At 39.5% G+C, this 18,750-nt stretch overlaps 1 protein-coding gene across 3 annotated transcripts in view; it reads right to left on the bottom strand.

The window, feature by feature from the left end:
* The window catches only part of LEO1 (LEO1 homolog, Paf1/RNA polymerase II complex component), a 75,730-nt gene that overhangs the window by 41,619 nt on the left and 15,361 nt on the right, over nucleotides 1–18,750 (bottom strand). For all 3 annotated transcript variants that reach the window (XM_045449730.1, XM_045449731.1, XM_045449729.1), the window contains one exon: nucleotides 12,027–12,144. In XM_045449730.1, the coding sequence (XP_045305686.1) occupies nucleotides 12,027–12,096 (70 nt within the window). In that variant the 5' untranslated portion in view covers nucleotides 12,097–12,144. The remainder of the gene's footprint in view (nucleotides 1–12,026; nucleotides 12,145–18,750) is intronic.

Here is an 18,750-nt window from a genome sequence, read left to right as displayed (position 1 = left end):
TGACTGAGCCACCCAGACGCGTTATGGGGAGAGAGAATCTTAAGCAGTCTTCATGCCCAGCACGCAGCCAGAGAGGGGCTTGATCTTAGAGTCTGGAAGCTTAACCAACTGAGCCACCCAGGTGCCCCGGAGCTAACCTTTAAAAGGAACAGGCTGATGGGGCACCTGAGTGGCTCAGTCCATTAAGCGTCCGACTTGGGCTCAGACCATGATCTCATGGTTTGTGAGTTCAAGCCCGGTGTCAGGCTCTGTGCTGAGCGCTCAGAGCCTGGAGCCTGCTTCAGATTCTGTGTCTCCCTTTCTCTCTCTGCCCCTCTCTCACTCATGCTCTCTCTCTCTCTCTCAAGAATAAATAAACATTAGAAATAAATAAATAAAATAAAAAGAACCGTTTGGTCTGAACTAGAGAGGAAGAGAGAAGTCCTGCAGTTTCTTTCCCTAGCCATGAGTCAACAATGGGGCAGCTCATTTCTTGGAAGCTATGGAGCACTCACTCATAGTCTGCCTTTATTAGATTCTTTGCTGAATTGGATCTCTGCAATGGGTGGTATAGGGATATAAAAATAATAGCAAACATGGTATATGCAACATGTGAGTGTGTGTGTGTGTGTGTATACACAAGTTTGAGGGAAAATAGTGTAAAACATCTGAAGAATTTAAGTTTCAGAAGTAAATTATAAACAATATACAGGTCCTGAAGAATGGAAAGCCAGAAAATGACCAACATGAATGGCAGTCTGTCAGGAAAGGTTTCTTAGTACTATGTTCTGAATGTCTGTGTCCCCTCAAAATTCATACTGAAATCCCAATGCCAAAGTAATGACACTAGAAGGCGGGAAGTTTGGGAAGTGATTAGGTCATGAGGGTGGAGCCCACACGAATAGAATTCAAATTCTTATAAAAGAGACATTACAGAACTCCCTAGCCCTTTCCAACATGGGAGGACACAGCAAGAAAGTCCTGGCTGTGAACCAGGAGGAAGGAAGAGGACCCTTACCAGAATGCTGTCATCCTGGCACTTTGATCTTAGGCCCCCCAACCTCCAGAACAGTAAGAAACAAATTATGTATATATAGTTTTATGTGTGTATATAGTTATGTATGAGCTGCCTAGTCTATGGTATTTTATCAAAGCTGTCCAAGTAGACTAAGACAGGTTGATTCAAGCTAGACTATTGAAGTAATGGGAAGGAACCCATTTTTCGAAACATAAAATTGAGGAGAACGTAAAATTCAATCAAGCAAAACTTATGTTATTTTACTTAAATCTATTCCCTGACTCACACGAAGTTTCAGAACACTATGGATAAAGAGAACATTTTAAAAGCTTCTAGAAAGAGAAAAATCATCTGACATAGAAAGGATCTGGAATTGGGGCACCTAAGTGGCTCAGTCATTTGAGAGTCTGACTCTTGATTTTGGCTCAGTCCTGATCCCAGGGTTGTGGGATTGAGCCATTCATTGGGCTCTGAAGTGAACGCGGAGCCTGCTTAAGATTCTCTCTCTCCCCCCTCAGCCCGCCTCCTCTCCCCCACTCACATTCTCTCCCTCTCTCTCTCAAATTAAAAAAAAAAAAATTAAATTAAATTAAAACTTTAAAAGATCTGGAATTAACAATGGATTTATCAACAACAATTCTGAAAGTTAGAAAACAAAATCCTTAAGGAAAATGGCTCATTCTAGAATTCTGTATCCAACCAACCTATCATTAAGTACAAGGAAAGAATAATAATATTCTGTGTAAGCCAGCATCTATATAAGGAGACCTAAGGCTGCCATACCATGAAGATGCCCAAACTAGACACACAGACCAAATGGAGAGGTCCTCAACTACATAAAAAGAGATATCTGAAAAGAGAGAGAGAGAAATATCTAACCAGCCTTCAGTTGCTGTAAACCTCCTGTGGTTCCAGCTCCATCTGAAGACAAGCTCAGTCAGAGACCCCAGGTCACAAATGCCCAGCTGAGACTTTCTGAAATTCTTATCTCACAGAATCCAGAAAACAATGAGTGAGTGTTGTGGCAGAATGCCACAAGTTTTGAGGTAGTTTGTTATACAGCAATAGCAATTGGAAGAGTTACTAAAGTACTTGACAGTCTACGAATTGTGACCCACCAAAATGAAGAACTAAACCAAGGAAGAGAAAAGCTTTAGAGGAAAAGGAAGCCCAAGATTGGAAAGACGCAAAAGGAATCCCTATGATCCTAGAAGGCTGCTAGTCCAGAATGGAGCAAGAGCACAGAAGGCTCCCAGAGAGAGCAGTCTGAGAAGGACGCACAGCTAATGGAATACCTGCTGCAGTCACTCATCCAATAGGGATTTAAGTGCCTTCTCCAAGCCAGAAACTATTGTGGGCACGGGAGATGCAACAGAACACAAAATAGACCAAGCATCTGTTCTCAGAAACTTGCATTTTGGTGGAAGGTGAGACACAATAAAAGAATATACTAATAAATTTATAAATATATACACTTAGTTTTGTATATTCATATCTGATGTGTTTGAATATTTTGAATGGGTATTTTCCTGTAATTAGAGTATAAAAAAATTTGTACCTGACACATTAAAACTAAGCAAACAGAGGAGAGCCAGGGTGTCTCAGTCAGGTAAGCGTCTGACAGGTCGTAGTTAGCAGTTCTGAAAATGGAAACAGGTCATGATCTCACAGTTCATGGGTTTGAGCCCTGTGTCGGGCTCTGTGCTGACGGCTCAGAGCCTGGAGCCTGCTTCAGATTCTGTGTCTCCTTCTCTCTCTGGCCCTCCCCTTCTTGCACTCTCTCTCTCTCTCTCTCTGAAAAATAAATAAACACTTAAATTAAAAAAAAAAAAAACTAAGCAAACAGAAAAACAAGGAAATTATTACCTCCAAGGAAATAGGAAATGTAGCCCTCCAAAGGCTACAGGATGCTATGTGGCTCAGCTGGTAATAATAAGAGATAACACATAATACCTACACCTGCTAGGAGTTGTTGTGAGTGCTTTTTATATGGATCCATTGTCCTTTATTCCAAACTCTTGGAGCCACATATGTTTCAAGATTCGGATATTTTCCCAGATTTTAGAAAGGGAGTACAGCACATATATATTTATTCCTCAACACATCTAATTAGGTCTGAAGACGATATATCCCAAATCAAAATTAAATTTCTATGGCAAAATGTACAAAAATCCAAACTAAGAGTGATAAAACTTTAAATAGCTTTAGGTCAGTTCCCGGCAGCATTTGCTACCAAATGTTATGTACTTTTTACTTTAGAGCTTTTGGATTTCAGAATTGTGGCTAAGGGCTTCTGGGCCAGAACTAACTTATTCTTTCCTAATATATTCCTATATTATACATAAGGAACCTGAAGGAAACACAGAGAACCTAAGTGGTTTTTCCCTAGGTTACACAGCTAATAAGACTTGCTTGGTCATAATTATGAAAACACTGAGTATTTTAAGTGTAGTAGTACTATTTGACTTTTAAAATGTCACACACAGTCATAATTTTAGTGAGGAATAGTTTACCATTTGATATGGAAAGATCCAAGACACATGAGTTCTGGGGGAAAAACATTCTGAATATGGTGTATATATAAAGCTACCATCACATTTGAAATGTGTGTGTGTACCATATAAATGGATACACTGTCTCTGGAAGACTGCAACAAAAGCTGGAAACCAAGGAAAGGAGCTAGGGGACTGGAGGAGGGAAGAGAAGAAAAACCTCACTCACTGTGTACTTCCTGACACATTTGAGTTTTATACCCAGCGACTGTGTTCAAAATTCAATTAAATTTAATAGTAAGAAGATAGATACCAAAACGTCAATACTGCTTCGTTAACTCAGGATGCTCAGGTTTTTATTTTACAAAAGTCCCCTCCTCTCCTTGGTTTCACTTCCCAAGGTTTCAGGTACCCACAGTCAAGTCACCGCATCCAAAAGTAAATGATCTCCCTCCTAACGCGTCCTCCAAAGGTAACGAGTGGCCCAACACTAAGTCACAGTGCCTACATCCTTTACCTCGCTTCATCTCACCATGAAGGCATTTTATCATCTCACAGCATTGCAACAGGAAGAATGAGTACAGCACAGTAAGATACTCGAGAGGCCATACGCACATAACTTTTATTACACTACATTGCTATAATGGTTCTATTAGTTATTTCTTTTGTATTAACATTTTTTATTGTTGTCAGAAGAGTGAGACTTGTTTTAGAATCTATACGCACACACAAAATTCTATATTAATTAACATGACAGATCAGAAACCAAAACAGCAAAACGAGTAAACAAGCTAAAGATTACAAATAGTCATCCTGCAGGAAAAAACTGTCATAAATAATAAAAAAGCATGAAACAAAACTTCACATTTGAATTCTACAGTTACTAATAATGCTAGCTATTAGTTATTTTGTTCATCTCTTACTGTGGCTAATTTCTATGTTAAACTTTATCATAGATATATGTACAGGAAAAAAACATAGTGTATATATATATTTATATATAGCATATTTATATATATATAGCATATATATATATATATATATATATATATATATAGCATTCACTGGGAGGCAGATAAGGGGACTAGTGTATTTTATTCTTTTCTATGTTTTCCAAGTCTCGTACAATAAACATGCATTAGTTTTAGAATAATTGGGGAAAATTTTTCTTTAGGGAGTACACTCTTTATTCAACTATGTTTTTTTTACTACGTTGGCATCCAGAATCCTATGACTATAGAAGTCTTCAGATTCTGAAGAATAAGTAAATCTTGGGTTCTTAGACTAATAAATTTTTTTTTATGCTTATCTATTTTTGAGAGAGAGAGAGACAGAGTGTGAGCAGGGGAGGGGAAGAGAGAGAGGGAGACACAGATTCCGAAGCAGGCTCCAGGCTCCGAGCCGTCAGCACAGAGCCGACCCAGGGCTCAATTGGGTTCTTAGACTAATAAATGACAGTTGTTATTGTCATAATCCACAGTGGGCCTGAAGTAATTTTTTTTTAAATGTTTATTTTTGAGACATAGAGTAGGTGCATGCACGAGCAGGGGAGGGGCAGAGAGAAAGTGAGGCAGAGGACCCCAAGGGGCTCTGCGCTGACAGAAGAGAGTTGGAAAGGGACTAGAACCCATGAACCCCAAGATCATGACCTGGGCTGAAGGCAGATGCTTAAACGACTGAGCCACCCAGGTGCCCCTCAAGTAACTTTTTAATAGAAGCTCTGTTTACTCAGTTGGAGTGACAGAAGTTATTTGAGGAGCAACTTTGGTTCACATCATGATCTCACAGTTTACTGCATCAAGCCCTAGATGCCCTACCATAGTTAGTGAGATAGAGCCCCAAATCCGGTTCAGTGCTGACAGTGTGAAGCTTGTTTGGGATTCTCTCTCCCTCTGTCTCTGCCCCTCCCCCACTCACATGTTTTTTTTTTCTCTCTCTCTGTCTCTCAAAATAAAATAAATAAATTTGTTTATAAAAGTTTTTTTTTCTTTTTTTTAAATTTTTTAACGTTTATTTATTTTTGAGACAGAGAGAGACAGAGCATGAACAGGGGAGGATCAGAGAGAGAGGGAGACACAGAATCCGAAACAGGTTCCAGGCTCCGAGCTGTCAGCACAGAGCCCCACGCGGGGCTCGAACTCACCGGCCGCGAGATCATGACCTGAGCCGAAGTCGGACGCTTAACCGACCAAGCCACCCAGGCGCCCCTAAAAGTTTTTTAATGTAAACCTAATTACCTCATGGGAGAGTTTTCACGCTGTCAAGAAAAAGACAGAAATCTACATCTCATAATAAAATTTAAGCTGCTTTCCAAAATGATAGGAAACCCTTTTCTCAAATCTCTTTCCTTTCACCATCTTTATTGTTTTTCCTCTCACTGTCTTTAAACGAACTTACTTTAGATCCAAGTGTCAACTGCAAAACACTAGTTGATAATTGTTCCCTATGCAAATGAGAGTTTGGACAGCAAACATGGGCTCGGAAAATGTCTCAGCACACTTCCTATGAAAAGTTGCACTTGAGGAAAAAAAAATAAAAGAAGTAATGAGTCAGGTAAAGAACCATTTCTTAGCACTGAAGCAAAGGTTGTCCTTTTGAAACTTATCCTTTTGAATCTAGGGTTAGGTTTAGAGAGTGGCTTCCTTGAATAGGTAGGATTTAGGTTTCTCTCTGAAGCCTGAGGGTTACCAGGGAGCTATGTCCTTAAAAGACCTACCCAGCCAGCACAGGACATCGGTGTAGTAGACACTAAAAGAGCCGGAACACCAACCACCCAGGGAAGGAATTAGAAGGAACAAAGAAAGGGGAGGCCGCAGAAAGGGGAGGCGGGGCGCTGTGCTTGTGGGTGTTAATGGAGGAAGCTAAGTACAGTGATACGTAGCAAGGATACCAAAGGAACAAAATGGGAAGTATGAGGGAGGAGAAAAAAGAAGGAGAAATAGATGAAAGAGACAAAGGGAAAGGAGAAAAAACAACAACACATTTTTATAAAAGAACATAATAAAATAGTACTAAGGTGGGGGAATATTGAGACAAAAGTGGGAACGCCCTCCCAACGTTAGAACCAAAGAGACAAAAAGTTAGATTTACAAACTGCCCTGCCAACCGATATTTTTACAAATATTTTTACAAAGGAAGCAGTAAAACAAATTCTGCTCAAACCCAAAGCAAAACTGAAAAATGTCACTTTACAGTAAAGCTACTCTAATAAAATCTCTTCACTAGATTTCCTTATTCAGTTGGTTGTTTTAGAATCATCAGCATAAGTGCAGCGATATCATCTCCCTGTAAGGGTGGCAACTCCTCGCTCTGGCGCTCAACGTATTTTATCTTATCCACAGAGGGATTGCTACAAAGAGATTGCTACACTGTGTTTCACGTTTGCAATTGCAAAAAAAAAAAAAAAAAAAAAGCATTCCCGTATTAAAACCCTTAGTGGTAATATGGCAAAAGGCCACAAGATGGCGATGGTATACCCTGGAGAGACCTCATTCATCAGCAAAACCACCAGCACTCGCGCACACCCCCACCCCCATCAGTTTTTCCTTAGCAAAAAAATTGACTTGGGGAGTGAGGGTGGTGTGAAGGAGAGAAGAGATTTGAAAAACACTAACTTTAGATAATAATAAAAACACTTCCTTTAACAAAACTTAGAAGAAACCATTTGGTTTACGACTGACTGGTAAACACCAAGAAAATGTTTTTTTTTTGTACCTGATTATTATGTATCTATTGTTAAAGTCATACATTTGAATTAAGTAGCAAATTTTAATTTTTTTCTTAGCCTCCATAAGATGAAATTTTCTTAGAGTCCAGGAAAGACTTTATCTCCTTGACTGAAGTTTATTTCCTTACTCATTGAGGAAACGACAGGCAGGGTTAATCCTGTAAATGGGTGTGATATTTTAGGTTAATAGTGATTCATACTGACATATGGATACCTTTCATTTCCAATACATAAACACACATGTATATACTTTCTATCTGACATTTTACACAGAAACAAAATTTGGGAGGAGAAATAGGATAGAATCCTGGGTCTAAAATACCAAAGAAGAAACTAAAGGGAAAATAATGTAAAGGTTATTCAAGAGCCACGAGATATTGTTTCCAAAAACAATAGTAGTCATTAGAAGTATTCTTTTCTAGATGCTCAACGTCGCTCCTCATCAGGGAAAAACCACACTCAGATATCACCTCACACCAGTCAGAGTGGCCAAAATGAACAAATCAGGAGACTATAGATGCTGGAGAGGATGTGGAGAAACGGGAACCCTCTTGCACTGTTGGTGGGAATGCAATCTGGTGCAGCCACTCTGGAAAACAATGTGGAGGTTCCTCAAAAAATTAAAAATAGACCTACCCTATGACCCAGCAATAGCACTGCTAGGAATTTACCCAAGGGATACAAGAGTACTGATGCATAGGAGCACTTGTACCCCAATGTTTATAGCAGCACTCTCAACAATAGCCAAATTATGGAAAGAGCCTAAATGTCCATCAACTGATGAATGGATAAAGAAATTGTGGTTTATATACACAATGGAGTACTACGTGGCAATGAGAAAGAATGAAATATGGCTTTTTGTAGCAACATGGATGGAACTGGAGAGTGTGATGCTAAGTGAAATAAGCCATACAGAGAAAGACAGATACCATATGGTTTCACTCTTATGTGGATCCTGAGAAACTTAACAGAAACCCATGGGGGAGGGGAAGGAAAAAAAAAAAAAAAGGTTAGAGGGGGAGAGAGCCAAAGCATAAGAGACTCTTAAAAACTGAGAACAAACTGAGGGTTGATGGGGGGTGGGAAGGAGGGGAGGGTGGGTGATGGGTATTGAGGAGAGCACCTTTTGGGATGAGCACTGGGTGTTGTATGGAAACCAATTTGACAATAAACTTCATATATTGAAAAAAAAAAAAAAAAAGAAGTATTCTTTTCTGGGGCACCTGGGTGGCTCAGTCAGTTAAGTGGCAGACTTCGGCTCAAGTCCTGATCTCATGGTTCATGGGCCTGAGCCCTGTGTCGGGCTCTCTGCTGTCCGCACAGAGCCTACTTTGGATCCTCTGTCCCCCTTTCTTTCTGCCCCTCCCCTGCTCGTTCTCTCTCTATCTCAAAATAATTAAATAAACTTAAAAAAATATTCATTTCTATTTAGCATCAAGTAAATTCTTAAACACCACTTTAAATTCCAAATACTGACCTGAATCTGATAATGTCAAAATGACAAAATGACAAAATGTCATAAAAATTTCTTACCTTTGACTCTGTAATTCCGTATCAAAGACTTTATCTTGAGAAAATAAGAGATTCACATGAAGATGTACAAGGGTATTTATTATAGCATTGTTCATAGAAATGAGAAATATTGGGAACATCATAGTAGGGAATGGATCAAACAAGTTATCAGACATCCATACACTGAAATCCTATGCAATCACTTAAATTATATGTATCAGTGCATTGTCATATACTGGTGAAGGTAGTAGAAAAATAAGACAGCCTCTTGAAAGGGCAATTTGGTATCATTTATTTAAATTGTAAATGGGTATACTCTTTGATTCAACATTTCCATGTCTAGGTATTTATCGTGGGAAAATAATTTGACAGATATGCAAATATATAAGGACAAAATGTTCACTGAAAGTTTGTTTATAATAGTCAGAAATTGTAACCACTCAAAACACCCATCAGTGGAGGATTGTTCAAATAAATTATAATGCAGTCATACAGTGAAATACTAAGTAGCACAGATTAGGTAGATGAATATGTATTGAAGAGAGGAACATTATATATTATTAGATTGCCAAAGCTGGTTAGAAAATGGGATGTTTTTTAAAGTGTGGGGGTTCCCCCCAAATTAAAAATAGAACTAGTATAGGATCCAGCATTTCCATTTGTGGGTATATATCCAAAGGAAATGAAATCACTATCTCAAAGGGATATTTGCCCCCCCCCCCCCGCATATACACTGCAGCAGCATTTATAATAGCCAAGACATGGAAAAAACCCTGTGTCCCTCAGCAGATGAATGGATATAGAAAGTGTGGTAAATACACAGTGGAATATTATTCAGCCATAAAAAGAAGGGAATTTTGCCATGCCCAACATGGATGAAACTTAAGAATATTATACAAAGTTGAAATAAGTCAGAGAAAGACAAATACTGTATGATCTTCCTTATATGTGGAATCTTAAAAAAAAAAAAAAAACGAGCTCATAGAAAAAAAAAAACGAGCTTATGGCTGCCAGGGTCTGGGGGCGGGGGTAGTAAAAGAGGCAGAACGGGTGAAGGGGGTCAAAAGGTACAAACTTCCAGTTATAAGATGAGTAACTCCTAGGGATGTAATGTACAGCACGGTAACTATAGTTAAAAATATTGAATTGTAGGGGCATCTGACTGGTTCAGTTGGTAGAGCATGCGACTCTTAATCTTGGGATTGTGAGTTCAATCCCCAAGTTGGGTGCAGAGATTACTTAAAATAAAATCTTTGAAAAATATATTGAATTGTATATTTAAAAGTTGCTAAGAGAATAAATGTTAAGTATTCTCACCACACACACACACACACACACACACACACACACACACAAATTGTAACTATTTGAGATGATGTATGAGTTAACGAACCTTATTATGGTAATCATCTATGTTTATGTAAACAAATATTTAAATATACACTAAATGTCTAGGAAGATATATACAGTGATGTAATGGTAAAAGTTTAACATCCAGCACTCCAGGACAAGAAGCCTTGATAACTGATGTTTGCCAACTTCCATGGCGTAAATATTCCTGCCATGACTGACTTCAAGCTATAGTTATGGAACGTGGATTTGGGAAAGAAGCACACGATTAGCTCAATGAGCCAGCATGAGTATGTTCCACCAGATCTCTATACTTCTGGGACGTGGCATTATGAGAAGGTGTTCGTATTCCACCTCACATATGGCTGTGTTTGTTTCCAGTTTTCATAATGAAATTGTATCACTGTTGCAACCACCACCACCACCACCAAAATGCCAATTTGGGAAACAAAGGTTTTTAAAAGAATATTGAAATACATGGGAAAATGCTTATGACACATTGTCAGGTAAAAACTGCATGTCACAAAGCAGTATCTAGTATTATCTCAATTTCATATATATGTGTGTGTATATATGTGTATATATTTATATACATATTCATATATATTCATATGTATATATATACATACACATACACATCTATATTCCTTTACACAGGAAAATTTCTGAAAGGAAATAAGCCAAAAACCACACAGTGGTTATAGTGGAATGATGGAATTCTGGGTAATTTTATTTTTTGTTTTACTTTTCAATTTTTTCCATGTTGTCATAATTATGTAATGCTTTCATAATCAGAAAAGACATCAATGTATATAAAATACCTAGCCCTGCCATCACTGCTTAGAAAGCAATTTCTTCCCTTTAGGATTGCTATTACTACAATCAGAGAGCATGGCTATCTTCAAATGTGGATAAGTAGAATCTTTTATTTTTTTCCCTCTCTCAAAGGTAAAAAGGAGAAATTAGTTTTTATTTATGTGGCCCAAGATCTTGAAATACATACATATATTTCCTGACCCTTACTAGAAAAATTTCCAATCCCTTACTTTATCAGTTGTTGCCAAAGACCCTACCCTGATTTACCCGGATTATTTTAACAACCTTTAGCTACTCTTTCTTTGTTTCCATTTCTCCCCTCAGTACAGTACATACTGTAATTAGGACAGATTAGGGAGATCTACATGAGTGTTGCCAAAAGGTTAATCATCTTAAAATATGAGTTTCCTTTTTATTTTGTTCAAAAATTTTTAATGGCAGGTTGCAAAAGAATATTTATAGCATGATCCCATTTTGGCAATAATTATATAAACCTATTACTATATGTGCAGAAAAAAATCTGGGAGAATATATACCAACTCGCTAGCAAAGCTTTTCTCTGGGAGTACTGGAATTACAAGGGAATCTTACATTCAAATTTTTATGTCTATGAAATGTTTTAAGGGAAGCCTAGATTACTTTCCTAATGCAAAAAGAAAGAAAATGAGGAGAGAATTTGTTACTGAATTCCCAGTGTCCAGGGGATTAAATCTAAAGTCTTCTCCTTTTGTACAAGGGCCTACTTTCACAATCTACCTATGCAGTAAAACCCACCTAATCTACTCCAGCTCCTCACTGAAGATTACTCACTTTTCTGAATTTCTCCAGTACTTCCTGACTTTGGCATTTATCTTTGCATTTTACCACACATTGGGTCATAATATTTTACAAACTGCTCCTATTTAATTCATAGATACTTAAGGATGGAGTTTGTGTTTATTCTTTATGCTCCCCACCCTCCAAGTCTTTAAGTATTAGTTTCTGGTGGGCACAAACTTTGTGTCTTAAAACAACAGAAATTTATTCTTTCCTATTTCTGGAGGCCAGAGGTTCATCAATTTCACTTGGTTAAATAAAGGTGACAGCAGGACTGTGCTCCCTCTGGAGACTATAAAGACAATGGGTTTCTTACCTCTTTGAGTTTCCAGTGGCTGGCAACACTCCTTGGCTTGTGATCCCATCACTCTAATCTCTGCCTCCATGGTCACATTACCTTCTCTTTTCTGTATGTCAAATCTCCCTCTGTCTTCCTATTCAAAGGATACATGAAATTGTATGTAGGGTCCACCCTGATTATCTAGAATAATCTCTTCATCTCACAATCTTTAATCACACCTACAAAGTCCTTGTTTGCCATATAAGGTAACATTCACACAATCTAGGGATTAGGGCATAGATGTCTTTCTGGGGCACCATGATTCAGCCTACCACAGGTATCTGTCAGTAAGAGTTCTATTAGTATACAGGAGATCTCCTCATGGACCTCAACCCTTCTTTCTTCACCAAGTTTTTGCCATTTCGTGGCATGATGTAGAAAGAGGAGCTTAAAATTTTTCAAGCTGCCAACTCTAAAGTCTTGGTGCCATATCTATCGGACCAGTAGGGATGAACACGAGATCTAAAACCAGGAGGATCAAGCATGAGGAGAAAAACACTGAAAGTTCATATTTTGACTATTTAACATGGTGAGATCTGTAGTGATAGCCTAGGGAAGAAAGCACACTAATAGTAATTCGGTGAAATGATTCATTGCAGATATGTAGTGTGCCATTAACACACACACAAAAATGCAAAAGAGTTCGAAGACACCTCTGAGTCAAAGTGTTTACAATCTAAGGATTGCCCTTGCAATAAACAGTTAAATGGAGAAAAAAAATGGGACAAAGTAGATTTTTGATAATGCCCTACTTTGGAACAGATTATGAGAATCCAGGCTAAGACCAACACAAAAGAAGCAGGTCGGTCTTCTACTGTAGTTACATAATTCCTATGGGGAGTGAGGAATTGGGGCCATCTCTCTGCAGGTGAAAATATAATTTTATTCACTATGCAAAGTAAATGCATATGTTCTAGAGACAATGTCAGTATTTAATAACTTCAAAACTTAGAGTGCTATTTGGGCAGGATAAAAATACAGGTGTCCGTAGGCAACTATGAATTTGCTTTGAGAGTAGATTTTATCTCTTGATATACTAATGCAACCTATTGCATCATGTTGGAAAAAAAGATGAACAGCTTCATTTTCTTGTCCTTTGGATGACAAAAGTAAACATCTTTCTCTTCTGTAAGGTGGAAAATTTAGGTCTCATGCCAGAAAGGGCTACTAGGAAGTTTAATTGTTTTGAAGACTGTACTATGCAAAGAAAAAATAATATAAAATATACAAACCCTTATTAGGTTTCAATTAAACATATGTAGAGCTTCTACTACATGCAAGGACTCCATGGGGTAAAGATACGGAAAATAAATGGTACCTGTATCTAAGGAGCTAGCTTCTGGTCTCCTAAGAATGATAATTAGAATATGTCAGAAAAGGGGAGCCTGGGTGGCTCAGTTGGTTAAGTGTCCAACTTAAACTCGGGTCATGATCTCACAGTTCGTGAGTTCGAGCCCTGCATCAGGATCACTGCTGTCAGCCTGTCAGCACAGAGCCGGCTTTGGATCCTCTGTCCCTCTCTCTGTGCCCTTCCCCCAGCTTGCTTTCTTCCCAAAAATAAATAAATATTTTTCAAAAAAGAACATGTCGGAAAAGGATACACATCACAGATGCATACAGAGCTCTGTGGAGGTCCCAGATTGAGGATAGTGCCAAAGGCTTTGGTGGGAGGTAGTGTGTGAAGTGTACCTTGCAGGATGTAGGGTTTTGACTTTGGAGAAGCAATGAGACGATGGACCAGGTGGGAGCCCCAGCATGAATAAAAACACAGGTAGGACAGCTTGGAACACATTTGAAGAGAGGTAAATAATCCATTCTTACTGGGATCTGGGGTATATATAGCTTTAGGACATTTGAAATGCCTTCCTATGAGAAAAAGTACAGCACAAAGTTAAAGCAACTGAGGTTCCATTTAAATCAACCTAGCAAGCTTAATGGAGTACTGCTAAGAAGAGGAAAAAGGAAATCAGGGAAAAGTAGAAAGTATTGAAGCAAGATGCCCTTACCCCCAAATATAAATGCCCATAACTGTATATTATCCTGAAAACCCCACTGAAAAGAATGGTGAGAGAGGAGGACTTTCAGTTATATATTGGCCTGTGTGAACCATAATATTTCTGGTAGATGGTAGGTATCAGAGATAAGGAATGCACTGAGCAGGCAGCTTTGGCTTTCCTGGCAAATATAAATTTAACAGACATGATGGCAGAAATAGATCTAGCCAAAAACTAAAATGGAAGTGAATCTCAGAAAAATTATTTTATTAAAAGTTAACCAAAAGATGACTGAGGGGCCCCGGAGTGGCTCAGTTGGTCAAGCCTCTGACTCTATTTCCCCTCAGGTCATGATCTCACGGTCCTAAGATGGAGCCCTGAGTCAGGCTCTGCTGAGCATGGAGCCTGCTTGGGATTCATTCTCTCTCTCTCTCAAAATAAATAAATAAACTTAAAAAAAAAAAAAAGATGAACTAATGTTTTGTCGCTTCTTCTTCCATTTTCCCACTCTCTTTCTTCTTCTTCCTCCATAAAACAACTCAAAAGTCATTACATGGGCCAAGCAGGGTGGATGTCTTTGGTAGGGGTGTGGAGTCATGGTAGTCAAGAGGTGTAAGGAGGGCATCTGGGTAAGAGGGCAGCCTGGTACAAGTGTCAGAACCCAGGAGGGGTGAGAAGGGCATCTGTGAAGGGAGTGACCTAGCTGGGATGAGGAGGGTGTTCCCATAAGGAGGGGGGACATCAGAGTATGTCATGAGCAGAGTAGGAATGGAGTCCCTGCAGAGGGGCAGCCTGGTGCCAGATGTTGGAGTTCAGTGACAGTAACAGCCTGGGTGGCGCAGTCGGTTAAGCATCCGACTTCAGCCAGGTCACGATCTCGCGGTCCGTGAGTTCGAGCCCCGCGTCGGGCTCTGGGCTGATGGCTCAGAGCCTGGAGCCTGTTTCCGATTCTGTGTCTCCCTCTCTCTCTGCCCCTCCCCCGTTCATGCTGTGTCTCTCTCTGTCCCAAAAATAAATAAACGTTGAAAAAAAAAATTAAAAAAAAAAAAAGATAGTACAAGGGAAGGGGAGTGGAAGAGAGGAGGCCTAGTGTGGGTGCAGAGATCCAGCTGGGTGAAAGGGCATTCATGAAGGAAGGCCACCTGGCACAGGTGTCAGAGTCAGATCAGGGTGAGGAAGATGACCTTCCTCATCCTGATGGTCCGTCTTGGGGCCTTGGAGCCCAAGCAAGATGTGGTGGGTATCTGGGTGGAGCAGTAGCCCGGTGCAGGGTGAAGAGCATGTCCACACTAGGGAAAGGAGCAATCACAGGAGGTTGCTTATGTGCAGAGGGATTAATTAAATAAGTAATCATATTCAGGATAATGAGAGTCAGGTTTCTTACTGGTAGAGACAGTAGTTAAATATATGAAATGTGAAAAACTAGAATGAATTAGTTGGTGTTAAATTGGAACTGGAGGTATCATTGTGAACTCATGATTTTGAATATGTATAGGTATATACATACAGATGCAAATGTGTTTATAGAAATGTGTATATGTTTATATACATGTGTATTTATGTACATCCATTCATGTATTTCAGGTAGACCCTAGTTCTGTCCATTGAAAGGGCTTGAGAACAGTGATAACTCAATAGCAATGAGCACACCTAATGTTGAGATCTTAGTTTCTAAATGCCCTTAGTTTCACCAAAGGGAACCAGAGCTCCATGAAGAAATGGCTGATTCTAGCACTGGGGCAGAGAAAGTACAAAATAAGCTTGGACTATCTTGTGCAGCAAGCAAGGAAGTGCAAAAAGAATAATGGAGGTATGTCAAAAGGATAAAGAAGCAAACCAGAAAGGGCTCCCACTGGCCAAATATGTAACAGTCTCAGTGTCAAAATAATAACCATAATGGATTATAAGTCATTGAATAAAATAAGGATTCCATAACCAATATGGATATATATAAAAGAATATATAGGAAATTTAATGAAGAATGGGATGTTTTTATAGCCTTAAAATACTTCCCCGCAAAATAGTAAATTATAATGCGGAAAAGGGTGGCTTTACAGTGGATAAGCCTGGCAGACATCACCTTAATCAAGTCCACATCATCAGTGATGGGACAAATTAGAGTCATGTGCCAACCTACAGGATGCAATGACGAGAACATGGCATCACTCCTTTACTAGTTCTGCCAATGATGCTTAACCTGAATGTAATCTTGAAAAACAGTTGACAAACCCAAATTGAGGGATATTCTTAAAAAAAAAAAAAAAAAAGGCCTGTAATCTTACAGAGTGTCAAGGTCATGAAAGTAAAGACGAGGAAGCTATTCAAGATTGAAGAAGATTAAAGAGACAACTAAATACAATGCATAATTGCTGGACAAGATCCTTTTCCTCTAAGGACATTATTGGGACCACTGACGACATTTGAACGGATGTTCATACATCAATGTTAAATTCCTGATTTTGATAGTTCTACTGGGGCGATGTAGATGAAAGTTCTCATTAGTAAGAAACACATTTGAGATGACAAGGCATTTTCACAGTGTAGGCTTTGCAGGAAGAAGACTCTGAGTCAGACTTTAGTGTCCAGGATGTTTATTAGGGAGTGCCTTTGGTATTGATACCTGTGGAAGGGTGTCAGGCTTAGAAACGGGCTTAGACAGAAGGAAAAAGCAAGCTGCGTATAAGGAAGGCCCAGCAGCCTTAATTAACCCCATGAGGAGCTCTGGAGCTGAAATGGCCCTTCATTACTGTCCCAAACCAGGCTGAAAGGGCTGGGCTTTAAACCCAGACCTGGATCAAGAATTGGCTATGGCCTAGCCCCAAAGGGCCTGAGCTTTGATAAAGCAACTGTCTGCAGCAGCAGGAGCTGGGAACTGAAGGCTGCCTGCTGACAGTCCTCCAGGGAGTCGGGACAAGAAGTCTTGCAAAGAGAAATCTCAGGGGCTCATCTCCATGTTCATTCCCTGTGCTGCTCTTGGATCCACCTCATTTTTGTTGAAGAGTAGCTTCTCCAGGTTTCTGATGAGCCTCTCCTCCTGGGGAGACTTAGAAGAGGAAGGTTTGTAGGACAAGCCATAGCCCTGCTGTAGCTGGTCTCAGGGCTCTCATTGAAACTTACAGCCTCCCTCCTTGACCATCCTTTCTAAATCCCTCTCACTCTCAGCTAGCACTTCTCTTAGTCTTAGTGGCTAAGACTAGATTCTCCCAGAGAGGTCTGAGTTCCTAACTGCCATGTCCTTGCTGCATTATTCATTTACCATTGTAACTGTGCAAGGGACTAACAGGAAGCATTCAGATACATGGTCTCAATGCTAAAATAATTTTTCCTACCCTTACTGTATAACAGCAACCTTACCTAACTCCTTCTGATGGTTAGGGTTAATACCCCTGCCAAGATTGTTCCTCTACTTACAGCCCAATTATTCCTGAATAGTAGGAACCCAAAGTGCCCAGGCAGCAGTTGTAGCTAGTAAATCAAAGTGACTCTTGCTGTACCATTTGGTAGAAATATTCTCCTTTTAGGAACCAGGTCCTCTGAACCTGCAGAATACAGAATAACAGGAACAGGAAGCATAAATTCCCCACGGGGCCATTGGGAGTGATGATAAGCAAGACCACTCCTAATTCCCTATTTTGTCTCATAGACCCATGTATTTTTCCTGCTGGGGTTACAGCACCACATAAAGATCTTTTATTCAATAGGTTTAATGTATCCTGGAAGATGGCACTCATAGCATTTCAACCAAGCTAATACTTCAGCTGTGCCTTCAGCAAGGCTTTCCGATGCTCTACAAGGCTGGAAGCTTTGGAGTGCTAAAATAAGTGATAACAACCAGTAGATAACATTGTCATGAGTTCACTCTCGCACCTTTTGTGCTGTAAGTTGGGTTCCTAGATCTGATACAATGTTATGGGAGGTCCTCTGCTGGTGCATCAAACATTGTGTAAGCCCAGGGCGAAGCCTGAAGATAAGACATTTAAACCCTTACCCAGAATATGTCTTCATCCTAGCAGGATGAACTACTGGCTCTTTCAAGGTGGAAAGGTCCCAAAGTAGTCAACTTGCCACCAATTGCTTAGTTGGTCTCCTTGAAGATTGGTGCTCTATCAGGAAGTCAGCATTGATCTCTTGTTGTCAAGTTGGACATTTAGCAGTGGCAATAGCTAGATGAGCCCTGAGAAGTGGGAACCCATGCTATCGGGCCAAGAATAGCCTCAGTCTCTGCCACCATGGCCACTTCATTCACGTATCCATTGTGCCAGCAATAGTGTGGTCAGTAACAGAGGCAAAATCAACTGGCTGAGTCCTTCTATACATGAGGGATTTATATCTGCCCATCTGCCACTTAGCTTTCTTTTCTATATGCCATGTCTTTTTTATTCCTTCATTCTTATATTATTGCCTTCTATTGTGCTAAAAAGATGTTTTCCAATGTACCATTTTAATTCTCTCATCGTTTCCTATTTAGTACATATGTATATTTTGAGTTGTTTTCTTGGTGGTTCCTTGGGGTATTACAATTAACATCTTTATACGAATTTAATTTCAACAGTATATAAGAACTTTGCTCCCAAATATTCCATTCCCTTCACCCTCTGTTTTCTTTTGCTTATACAGAAGGAGTAGTACCCTTATTGGCTGCCCATCTATTTTCTAGCAAGTGACACCATGTTTTATTAACTATCTCCATAACTCTCTGTAGGTCA

Source organism: Leopardus geoffroyi, chromosome B3 (assembly GCF_018350155.1).
Source record: "Leopardus geoffroyi isolate Oge1 chromosome B3, O.geoffroyi_Oge1_pat1.0, whole genome shotgun sequence".
Classification (NCBI taxonomy): domain Eukaryota; kingdom Metazoa; phylum Chordata; class Mammalia; order Carnivora; family Felidae; genus Leopardus; species Leopardus geoffroyi.
This window is presented reverse-complemented; position numbering and strand designations above follow the sequence as displayed.